Source organism: Salvelinus namaycush, chromosome 1 (assembly GCF_016432855.1).
Source record: "Salvelinus namaycush isolate Seneca chromosome 1, SaNama_1.0, whole genome shotgun sequence".
Lineage (NCBI taxonomy): Eukaryota > Metazoa > Chordata > Actinopteri > Salmoniformes > Salmonidae > Salvelinus > Salvelinus namaycush.
In genome coordinates, this window is record NC_052307.1 from 47,522,346 (window position 1) to 47,535,522 (window position 13,177).

At 40.0% G+C, this 13,177-nt stretch overlaps 1 protein-coding gene across 1 annotated transcript in view; it reads right to left on the reverse strand.

Annotated features, from left to right (window-relative positions):
• Positions 1-1,040: 1,040 nt before the first annotated feature.
• Positions 1,041-13,177, reverse strand: part of prdm6 (PR domain containing 6) — a 56,027-nt gene continuing 43,890 nt past the window's right edge. Inside the window, exons 7-8 of the mRNA XM_038998809.1 lie at positions 5,201-5,377; positions 1,041-1,158 (exon numbers count right to left, since the gene is read on the reverse strand). Of these exons, the coding sequence (XP_038854737.1) occupies positions 1,041-1,158; positions 5,201-5,377 (295 nt within the window). The remainder of the gene's footprint in view (positions 1,159-5,200; positions 5,378-13,177) is intronic.

A 13,177-nucleotide genomic window follows, 5' to 3' on the forward strand; every position in this document is an offset into this window, starting at 1 on the left:
TAAAACGAACAAAACAATCACAATAACAATGTAAAAAAAAAAAAAAAAATGCAGCACATTTCAAATCATAATGTAGTTTGCCCTTGAATCTTAAAATGAATGTCACCATTAAACAGGTATAGGAAAGCTTACAATTGTGCCTGTGACAAATAGGTATCACCAGATATAACTGATACATTGAGATTAAGGACAAACCAGATGTTATTTGACTGATTTCCAACCTGGATCTAAAACAAATGATTGCCCTGAAATACAGTAGTTTCTTAATAGATGCCATGAAAACTCATCTTCTTTTTCTGGACAAAATGTCTATTTTAATCTGTGAACTATCAGTTTTACATTTAATAACAAGAATCTGAAGATGTATAGTATTTTTTTTTTTTACACAAAATTAATATTCAAATAGTCTCCATTCTTATATTTAGGAGCATCAGATTGAACTGAAACAATTAAATAATCATTATTAAAAAGTGCCCGAAGCATGACATGAGAGCAATAGAAGATAAATATAATTTAGTTTTCACAATTCATACTGTGGATAGTTTCTTATTTTTGTGGTGGAAACACAGTCCCCTCCTAAATCATGCTTCGTGGTGCAATTTAAGAGAAAATGTGCATTCTCAGTAGAGGCATGTTCTACCCTCACAGTTCCCCCCAACATTCCTTTCCCTTTGGTATTAGGATACAAAGAATAAGACAACTGAGATATAAAGCTACATACAGTGGACATTTTTGGTATTTTTTGCTGTCCCAGTTTCAGGTCTTCTTTGAGAACCATAACTCCCCAGTCATAAATAAATAATTGTTTCTCCTCCCTTCAACATCCCCCCCCCCCCAACATTCCCCTCCCCCATCCTCCCCCTCCTGGTCCCTTTTCTGTGCCAAGATCAATAACTCTTAACATCTTACTTATTTTATTACTGCTTTTGGTTTTCTGGGGCTGATTGAGAGTTTCTCAGAGGAAATCTTTGGTTTTGTTTAAGTGTCCGTGACATTTAATCATGATTTTCCTTGCAGTTTAATTCCGGCCAGTCAATCAGCTAATCCACCTCGATTGATTCGCTGCTCTCGCCGCTGATGGGCTTGCACTCGTTGGGCATCCGCTGGTGTCTGCTGAGCTGGGTGGCCTGTGTGAAGCTCCTGTCGCACCTCTCGCACCTGAACACACAACACAAAACGACTCAGAGAGGCCAGCCGTACATGCCACCTCATCACTCGGCATCCTAATGGCAACTGACACTCCAAAGTGGCTGGGAATCTGACTGGGCCAGAGGGCTGTAATTGGAGCCTAGTCCTCTGGCCTTGATGCCGATGATGGGCGAAGGCCCCAATGCCTCCCAACATTGGGCCCTGTCAATAATCTCAGAGGAGGGGGCCCCCCTCGAGGGGCCTGTCTAGATAAGGCGCGCATCATTGTCACATCCAGTAGATAGAGAACAAAAAGAGATTTTCGGTAGGCCGGCTATCAAAGAGAGCCTCTCCTGAAGTATTGTGCTTAGCATCCCAGAAAGAAGGGTCCGTGTGCAATGTAGGGGGCTGGGTGCTGCTAATGCACTTGGTTAGGGGGCTTGGTGTCTAGAGTAGTAATTCTGTAAGGACAGCTTCTTATAGCATTCTGTTCTACTAACTGTATCTAATCATTAGTTACATCATAGCAATTTGTGAGAATCACCCCTTTCAGTAAACTAGATCCTTCTACTATCATGTTTTCCAGATTGTGACAAGGATGCACCCGTTTCTGTCAATCTGCTAACAGTAAAAAGCGGTAGATATGCGGTAATGTCCTCTTAGTTTTACTGAATTTGCTGTTTGTGCCTAAGGTAAAAGTAGAGCCAGTGAAAGGGCCAAAGTTGCAGACTACACGGAATTCGTTTAGTGACGTTTTGCAGTTGAAAACACGTGCGCATTCCTGACTAACAGAAAATGCCAGCTTTAATCTATCAAGCATATCAGCTCAATGAAAATAACTCAGCCCGTATTGATTAGCTAAAGATTACTGTGGTGTATTCATTAATGTCTTTGTGTGCCTCTTCCTCTCTGGAGCATTTGAAGTGCTGATGACACATTTGTGTATCACTGATTGCTTATTAGAAAGCTGATTCGTTACTTGATTGGTCGGCCTCAAATCAGTCACCTTTTCACACCACTGTCCCTGGCTACATGGTGACAATCTGGTGGGATTTATTATCTACATTGATGAGAGGACAGTAGCCGCTGTAAATTCAATTTCATCCCAGTTTCGTCCCATTTTCAAGCTTGCGAAAAACTATGGATCCATGCACTGATATACAGATAACTGCCAAAAATAAAGTAAACACTTGAGTAAATGAGGGATAAAAATGATATTGAAAGCAGGTGCTTCCACACAGGTGTGGTTCCTGAGTTAATTAAGCAATTAACATCCCATCATGCTTCGGGTCATGTATAAAAATGTTTGGCTACCATTGCTAGAAGAGATCTCAGTGACTTTGAACATAGGGGGTTTAAAGTGTGTGTGTGTGTGCGTGAGAGAGCATGAGTGTGCGTGTCAGTCAGTCACCAGATCTCAACCCAATTGAACACTTATGGGAGATTCTGGAGCGCCGCCTGAGGCGGTGTTTTCCACCAACATCAACAAAACACCAAATGATGGAATTTTTTGTGGAAGAATGGTGTTGCATCCCTCCAATAGAGTTCCAGACTCTTGTAGAATCTATGCAAAGGCGCATTGAAGCTATTCTGGTGACTCGTGGTGGCCCAACGCCCTATTAAGACACTATGTTGGTGTTTCTGTTATTTTGTCAGTTACCTGTATCTATAAGATGAAAATTCAATATCGATGGATACGCTCATATAATGTCAATTTTGCTGTCCTAGCAATCATGTAAATGTTGATACTTATATCAAGCAGTCCTCAAGCAGGTTCTTTGTTATTTTGTAAGAGTGGAGTACAGTATGAAATCATGACATACTTATCTCACTTCATTTAATAGAGTTAATTGCACAGTAATAATGCATTTACAATGTCTTATTATAGGACCGGGTAATATAATATGTGACTGTATTAAAGCTAATGTTGGCACAATAGGGTGTGCTTTACGGTGACCGTTCCAATAGCATTTGTTTATGATTTTGAGTCAACAAGGTCACATGCATATAACGTCCATTAGATGAACAGAAATCTATTAGCCTGTGTGAGCCTTTAACTTGCCCAATTAATTACAGAAATCTCTAACAGCATCAATTTAGACAGGCAGAGATATGGGGAAGCATCTGGCATGCCAGAGCCCAGTTAACACAGAACATTTTTCATAAATGCCCCTGAAGCTTCTCCTTTGGTTATTTCCTTTTTCTCCTTTGGTTATACATCCAGGAAACGCCCCCCCCCCCCCCCCCCCCCACCCCCCAAATAAAAATGTTATAAAAAGTTCCCAGGACATTCTGGGAACCAAAATTGGTTAGCTGGGAAGGATTTCGCTATGTGGACTATGGCAGAACAATACCTATGCTTTGTGATATATACTACCGGTCAAAAGTTTTAGAACACCTACTCATTCAAGGGTTTTTCTTTATTTGTACTATTTTCTACATAATGGTGAAGATATCAAAACTATGAAATTACACATATGGAATCATGTAGTAACCTGAAAAAGTGTTAAACAAATCAAAATACATTTTATATTCTTCAAAATAGCCACCCTTTCCCTTGATGACTGCTTTACACACTCTTGGCATTCTCTCAACCAGCTTGATGAGGAATGCTTTTCTAACAGTCTTGAAGGAGTTCCCACATATGCTGCGCATTTGTTGGCTGCTTTCCTCCACTCTGCGGTCCGACTCATCCCAAACCATCTCAATTTGGTTGAGGTTGGGGGATTGTGGAGGCCAAGTCAAGTGATGCAGCACTCCATCTCTCTCCTTCTTGGTGAAATAGCCCTTACACAGCCTGGAGATGTGTTGGGTCATTGTCCTGTTGAAAAACAAATGATAAACCCACTAAGCCCAAACCAGATGGGATGGCGTATCGCTGCAGAATGCTATGGTAGCCATGCTGGCTAAGTGTGCCTTGAATTCTAAATAAATCACAGACTGTGTCACCAGCAAAGCACCCCGACACCATAACACCTCCTCCATGTTTTACGGTGGGAAATACACATGTAGAGATCATTCGTTCACCCAAACCGCATCTCACAAAGACACAGCGGTTGGAACCAAAAATCTCCAATTTGGAGTCCAGGCCAAAGGACAAATTTCCACAGGTCTAATGTCCATTGTTCATATTTCTTGTGCCAAGCAAGTATCTTCTTCACACAGTCTCCTCTGGACAGTTGATGTTGAGATGTATCTGTTACTTGAACTCTGTGAAGCATTTATTTGGGCTGCAATTTCTGAGGCTGTTAACTCTAATAAACATATCCTCTGCAGCAGGGGTAACTCTGGGGTTTCCATTCCCGTGGCGGTCCTCATGTGAGCCAGTTTCATCATAGTGCTTTAAAACTTTAAAAGTTCAAGGCTCCTACCTTGTCACAACAACTGATTGGCTCAAACACATTAAGAAGGAAAGAAATTCCACAAATTAACATTTAAGAAGGCACACCTATTAATTGAAATGCATTCCAGGTGACTACCTCATGAAGCTGGTTGAGAGAATTCCAAGAGTGTGCAAAGCTATCATCAAGGCAAAGGGTGGCTATTTGAAGAATCTCAAATATAAAATATATTTTGATTTGTTTAACACTTTTTTGGTTACTGCAAGATTCCATATGTGTTATTTCATAGTATTGATGTCTTCACTATTATTCTACAATGTTGTATATAGTAAAAATAAAGAAAAACCCTTGAATGAGTAGGTGTTCTAAAACTTTTAACCAGTAGTATATGTGCTGTAGCAGAGACGAGGATTCCACTTTCAAATACAGCCTTGCCACTGAGATACACTCAAAAAAAGGTGAGCAAATATTTCAATTTGCAGTGTAGTTGAAGTGATTTTTTTTGTACCATGTAGGCATTGTGAAACCTCTGGCCTCATCTAATAAGTGTATTCTGGCCCTGTGTGTGTGCTAACCTTAAGTGTATATCAGTATTCAACTATCACAGGCCTTTTCAGACACAGTGGGCAATGGTGGGGGCGACAATAGGAGTAGACAGTGTGCCATAAACATTCATTGTGCTTTCTGTAATGGTGTCATTGGAGGAAGCAATGGTACTCACTGTTACTTACTTGAATGGCTTCTCCCCAGTGTGTGTCCGGATGTGGTTGTTGAGAGTGGTGGCTCCTGCAAATGCCCGGCCACAGTAGCCACACTTGAAGGGCCGGTCGCTGGAGTGAGTGACGACATGGTTGCGCAGCTCCGACGGCTGGGAGAAGGACTGGGAGCAGTGTCCACACTGGTAAGGTCTGCAGACACAAACACAGAGGGGTAGAGGAGGACACCAAGCTCCCGTTACCATGGCAGCATGACCCTAATCAACCATGTGGCCCCAGTCCATGACTCGGCCATCTATCAATTTGTGCACAACATACTGGAAACATTGGGTATAGTTGTGTTTTTCTGTTTCCTTCTGTCTGTTGTTCCTATCTGCATGTAGAGCTCTAATGATCTTTGCTAATTCTCACGGTGATCCCAATGAATAAGTGGAGCATGATAACAAATCACACATTTATTGACAGAGGCCACAAAGAAATGCTCTTACAGGAGTAATTAGACTAATTGACTATTCAACTGTGCCATCAATCACATGATTCCTTCAGAGAGAAGACAAACCTTCCAGGGCAAAGTTATTACTCCCTTTACCAAACGACAATGATTGCATCAATTAGATGGTGTGATTTTAGACAGCCTAGAGTTTAACAGCACATGATAACACCAGACGATAACAGTGTGCAGAAGTTAGGAACAATGTTCTTTATTTTGTTGTTAAATAGGCAATATAAACAATGCATATTCTGTGAATCTGAAGCCATAGCTAGCGGTATTATGTGGGGGAAAAGTGAAAGTAATTAGAGCAAAATAGTGTAATATAATGGGAAAATTCTCACTTGCAGTTTTCCACATAAAGCTGCAATTCCATGGGGGTTCTATTCATTTATCAGTCCCATTCTATAAAGTATGCCTCAGTGACTTAGACCACAATTTATTTTGAGGTTTTTCTATGAGAAGGTGCATTGATTGTGAATACTTTAATGTGATTAATGTGTGGATATAATTTATTAGGGCCGCGCCGTGTGATTAATGTCAGGTTATTGTTTATTACAGCAGTGAGCCTGGGAGAGCCCCACAGATAAACACCTCCATCACCAACACAACACAGGGAGCCTCTGCAGGGCCACGCACGCAGGCACATACGCACAAAAACGAAGGAAAAAATACATGTACACAAATACTTGTATGAAAGTAATTGCTCAGGTTTCTAATAGATTAACAGGTAACTGATTGCTTGATATTCAATTAATTGCTTATGTAAATAATGAAAAATCTGTTGATAATGTGTCTATAATCTAAAGTCTTTATAATAACAACATGAGAGTATTTGGAATAATTGGATCCCACTTCTTGGGATCTGTTTTTGAGCTATCAATTTCTTGATAGAGACATATTTATTATTTCAAAATAATACAGGACTATGTAAAGCTCTTTGTCGCTCAGCAACTAACAGTTATTCCCCAGTGAGATAACTTACATTTATAAAGAGGAAACCCCTTTGGTATTGCAGCTATATGTCTTGGTTTTGAACAATACATATATCAATGGTTTAGAAAATCACTCCACAGAAAATATCTACACCACACACACACACACACACACACACACACACACACACACACACACACACACACACACACACACACACACACACACACACACACACACACACACACACACACACGCACACACAGTCTTAGTTTCCATGTATTGATCAATCTATTACATTCTAGTGTTGAGATAATGGCCCTCGTCAACCAATCATGGTAATCAAATGAGCAGGGAACAAAACAAACACCTCATAAAGGTTGTATTGTATTCTATTGTATGGTATTCTACCAGTTGAAAGCTTATTGGGTTTATGAGTGAAGGATAGGATTTAGAGGATAAACTAAATTGATGGACGAGGACAGCACTTTTTCAAAGTCTAACCATTATGTTGTGCCAACTGTGCCAAAACATGACCCAATGGAAAAAGTAGCATCATACTGTTTGCATTGAAAAGATTAGTGAGTTCAGCATAATTGCAATGATTCAAGTGACTCGTATATCCCTTGTTATCAACAAACAGACAAACCGGAGCGAAGCAACATCTGTTCTAAAAGGTGTGGGGTGAAGTTGCCCCTAGATGCTGATCTTGGGTCAGTTTAGCATTTCCCCCACTAATGGTTAGGATTAGGGAAGAGGAAGCTGATCCTAGATCGGTTCCTAGGGGACACTTCACCCCAGAGCCCTCTGAAAGTAGTGGTGGTGGGGACTGTTTGACAAATAATAACTCTCAATGACAGCAAGGATCACGGCCCTTATTCACAAATGTCTCACAGTAGATGTGCTGATTAAGGATCAGTTTTTCTGTTTAGATCCTAGTTAATATCATTACATGGACAGGGCGGACCTGTTAACAGATCAGCAGTTCTACTCTGAGACGCTTTGTGAATACGGCCCTGGTCATCATCTGGTGGGATGAAACTACGTTTCTGCACTATATAAATATATCAATTTTTGAGCTATCCCACACTCCAGGTCAGTAGGGGAGAACGGGTTGGTTGTCACACTTTTGGCTAGGGTGGCTACTTTGAAGAATCTCAAATATAAAATGGATTTTGATTTGTTTAACACTTTTTGGTTACTACATGATTCCATGTGTGTTATTTCATAGTTTTGATGTCTTTACTATTATTCTACAATCTAGAAAATAGTAAAATAAAGAAAAACCCTTGAATGAGTAGGTGTGTCCAAACTTTTGAATGTTACTATATGAAAAACACAAATTCCCCTCACCTGAACGTCTTGTCATACTAACATGAATAAACCAGGTGGATGAGTTTTTTTCCAAAGAATTCACACTCTATCCTTAAAATTATTACACAGCGCAATTTCGATTGGGAGTAATAAGCACTGTGACAACCAACCCCGGTCTCCCTTTAGGGGTGGAACGTCATTTACATAATGGATACCTGGAGGAAAATAGGGGAGGGTCATGCTTTTTCAATTTCAGTCAAGGGCCGGGTTTAGTATTTTTTTTAAGTCTAGTCCAGGGATGGTCATGTAATTGATAAAATGTCTACATTTCTCAGTGTTTTAGAATTAGTTTCTTATTAGGCTATATATCGATGTGTGCCCGATGCCACCCCTCATTTCTGATTCTCCTCTGGGCGGGCAATATCAAGTACACCTATAGGTTATTTACTGTGGTCTCAATCAAATGATCCATAGCATATAGGCTACGAAGTGCAGACTAGCCTATAGCCTATGTTCTGTTCAGTTTGAGAAGGAGAGCACGAAAATGAGGATTACTGGAGGTCAACTTTGATAGCTTGCTAAAACTTCATGTTTTTTGCCCATGATGTAGACCTATATCCATAGGTTTGTCGGGCAATTCCTCCACTCACCATGCACTCTTTAAATATCCTACATCCATGTCAGTGAAGGGCTGTTAAGTTAAAACCAAGACTCAAATTGAGGGGGTATGAGAGGGTATGCCATAGGCTGACTTTTTATTAAAGAAAATGGCAAATGCTTAAGATTGAGGAAAATAAAATGGATCTGATTATATAAAGTTATCTATAACAGCACTTATTTTTCTGCTTTGGTAGGCCTACTCTGTCTGGGGTGGAAAGGTAGGCCTAACCCTTGAGAGTACCATGCTCAGATTCCTAATGACATCTCAGATTCAATTATTTGTAAACAGGGACAGTTTCATTGCAAACAAGTCACACTGATTTTGCATTGGAGAAATATGATAAGATGAACACAGGCCTATCATCTCTGTCCATTCTTAACCTTTAATTTCGGTAATTTTTGTGGTATTAAAAAAGGTTCTACTAATATGTCAAATAATTGCATGACCTGTTTATCAAATCAAATTTATTTATATAGCCCTTCTTACATCAGCTGATATCTCAAAGTGCTGTACAGAAACCCAGCCTAAAGCCCCAAACAGCAAGCAATGCAGGTGTAGAAGCACGGTGGCTAGGAAAAATAAAATGATAAAATGATTTTTTTTCTCTGACCTGCAAATACAATGATTGATTCATGCAATGCTTAAAGGAGATATTTTCACCTCTACTCTTGTCCACGTTTGTCTGCGAACCCACAACCTTCTGGCCCGTAGCCCTGTGCACTATCAAAATATGTAATGCTTACAGGACAAAGAACAGCTTTAAAACTGCATATCTAAAGCTCTGGTCTGTCCAAGAAGTGAGGGTAAACAGTAAACATGTTCTCTGCCATCCACTTTGTTTTAATTATTATTTGGGGTATAGGGGAGGGTCACTTGTTTTTTTTTTCAAGCGTTCAGGGATTAGGTAAAATATATTTTGCTGAATGGAGGGCCATCCATTTTCATTTCAGAGAGGTCCGATTTTCTTCATGTAACCCTTATTATAAATAACGTTACCTTACTGGTTAGGGTTGAATAAAGATGCTATTTAAAGTTATTTTGCTTTCAAGTAATTGTATCAGTATCACTTGTGCACATTTTACAATTCAGGAGATGTTACATTTATGCATAAATAAATATAATATTTTGTCTTACAATCTTGTTACTCCCAGCTAGTGGGCTAAAGTTTGGTAGACGTCTCAGCATGATCTAAATCTACAACTAAGTGTGCTTCACAAATGGCACCCTATTCCCTATACTGTACAGTGCACTACTTTTGATCAGAGCCCAAAAGAGTCCCATTTGGGCCGCATCCACTATCTACATAGCCTACATACTGTATATCAATGCTCTTGATTTTCCATAGCAATCCTTAGCCCTCAAACCAGTAGAGCATCTGTGGTTTTAGACTCAAGAGTTATCAACAAAATAACTGAATAATCTTCTGTATCAACAAAGTTAGGAGTGTACACATACGTAGTACTAATATAATATAAGCCATTTAGCGGACACATTTATCCAATGCGACTTACAACAGTGAATTAATACATTTTTATATGGGTGGCCCAGCAGGAATCGAACCCACGATCCAGGCATTGCTAGCTCAATGCCCTACCAACTGAGCAACACAGAACCACACTAGAATATCAAGTGCTCATTGCTGATTAGAGTATTGAAACGTTATTTACTGAGGTAGAGGCCCTTCTGTGCTACACACCACCACTTCTTTCCCATTTGAAACTCTCAGTAGGGCGATCCCTGGCCTTTTCGCCCTAAGAACAGAAAAAACAAAGCCTGAGCAGTAACCATCCTATCGTTCATTGGAAATGCAGAAGAACAAACATAATATCCTTAAAAATGAATGCTCATAGTTACTGCACACCTTATTTGGGTAAGTGATAGACTATCCTCAAATGCTTCATTTCTTAACGAAATACTGTACAGTATTGTATTGTTCTGTTAGATATTAAATATTAATAAATACTATTGATACATACTGAAGGATGAATACTAAATGAAAGGATAAGTAGCAACGTAAACAGAAACAACAGGCTTTGTTCCTTGATCTACTATATTATCATAAAGATACTGTATTTCTTTAAAATTGAGGGATACATTCCAAGTGACTGAAGAAATAGGAAAAACTTCTCGGGCACTCCTTTGTAGGATCTCAGCTAAACAGATAAGCAAAATGATTTTTCTAGTGCTGATATACTACAGCAATTCATCTTTCTCCCAAATGTACATATAAACTAAACATCAATAAATATGTATAAGCCAAAACCCATAAACCACAGCCGAGAACATTTTAAACAGATGCATTGGGTAATTTACTGGGTGCAAAGGCTGTGCATCCAAATATCAACAGATCCAGATTCCCTTGTTCAGCTAAATTTTATCTGCACCCCAGGGTCATAAAGTTGAGTATTGACAAACGCTCATATTGACTTCAACTCCTGGATATCCAGGCAACATTTTTCTTCTGTATGAATATTAGTTTATTGAATAAGTGGCATCTGTTTTCCTCCGCATCACAGTTAGGGTAGGTATTTCTTTGTGACAGCTGCAACTGATTTATAGGTTTGTATGCTCTGAAGAAAAATTGTGCTAAGCAAAAATGTCCAATACACCTCCCCCCACTGTATTTAATTAAGTTGGGAGATGTTACACACTGGATTTGAACCCTGAAACCACTGTGAGAGAGAAAGACCACATGTATAGGCATGCAAATTACTGATAGGAACAATTAATTGTATCTGATACAGTATAGGGGAGACTCAGAGGTTGGTTGTCACAGTGCTAATTACTCCCAATCTAAATGACGCTGTGTAATCATTTTAAGGTTCAAATGTGAGAATTATTTGAAATAACTCATCCACCTGGTCAATTCATGTCAGCATGACAAAACATTGAGGTGAGTGGAATTAGAGTTTTTCATAGGTGAAAGTAAAAAATATATATTGGTATTTTCTTTGTAAATGTTTTAATTTTGGTAATATCTATGAACAATTGTCTGTTACCTAGGTCAAGCCATGTGGTAACTACCATTTGAATTAGCATTGGGGGGCCTCCCGAGTGGCGCAGCAGTCTAAGGCGTCACTACAGACACTACAGACCCGGGTTTGATCCCGGGTTTGATCCCGGTGTAGCAGCCGGCCGCGACCGGGAAACCCATGGGTGGTGCACAATTGGCCCAGCGCCGTCTGGGTTAGGGGAGGGTTTGGCAGGCCGGGATGTCCTTGTCCCATCGCGCTCTAGCGACTCCTGTGGCGGGCCGGGCACATGCACGCTGACATGGTCGCCAGTTGGACAGTGTTTCCTCCGACATTGGTGCGGCTGGCTTCCGGGTTAAGCGAGCAGTGTGTCAAGAAGCAGTGCAGCTTGGCAGGGCTGTATTTCGGAGGACGCATAGCTCTCGACCTTCGCCTCTCCCGAATCCGTACGGGAGTTGTAGCGATGTGACAAGACTGTAAGTACCAATTAGATATCATGAAATTGGGGAGAAAAAAGGGATATATTTAAAAAATAAAAAATATAAAAAATCTTAGCATTTTTAGGGGTCCGGACCGGACAAGATCTGTACCAATCATATATGTCTATGTTTCACAGGTTTGGTCATCACAGTAGAATTCAGTACAATACAGTGAATTATACTGTACTCTAGTGTTCTCTACTGTACTAAACTCTACTGCACTGATCTATACTGTTTTACAAGACCCCTTCTCCATCTGTTTGACCAGAAATCAAAGCCTGCTTATTCCACATTTTTGGGTGATGGAAAATTGTTGAAAAATATACAGTTGAAGTCAGAAGTTTACATACACTTAGGTTGGAGTCATTAAAACTCGTTTTCAACCACTCCACAAATTTCTTGTTCACAAACTATAGTTTTGGCAACCCGGTTAGGACATCTACTTTGTGCATGACACAAGTCATTTTTCCAACAATTGTTTACAGAAATATTATTTCACTTATAATTCACTGCATCACAATTCCAGTGGGTCAGAAGTTTACATATACTAAGTTGACTGTGCCTTTAAATAGCTCAGAAAATTCCAGAAAATGATGTCATGGCTTTAGAAGCTTCTGATAGGCTAATTGACATAATTTGAGTCAATTGGAGGTGTACCTGTGGATGTATTTCAAGGCCTACCTTCAAACTCAGTGCCTCTTTGCTTGACAAAATCAAAATAAATCAGCCAAGACCTCAGAAAAGAATTGGAGACCTCCACAAGTCTGGTTCATTCTTGGGAGCAATTTCCAAATGCCTGAAGGTACCACGTCCATCTGTACAAACAATATAACCAAGTATAAACACCATGGGACCACGCAGCCATCATACCGCTCAGGAAGGAGACGCGTTCTGTCTCCTAGAGATGAACGTACTTTGGTGCAAAAAGTGCAAATCAATCCCAGAACAACGGCAAAGGACCTTGTGAAGATGCTGGAGGAAACGGGTACAAAAGTATCTATATCACAGTAAAACGAATCCAATATTGACATAACCTGAAAGGCTGTTCAGCAAGGAAGAAGCCACTGCTCCAAATCCGCCATAAAAAAAGCCAGACTACGGTTTGCAACTGTGCATGGGGACAAAGATTGTACTTTTTGG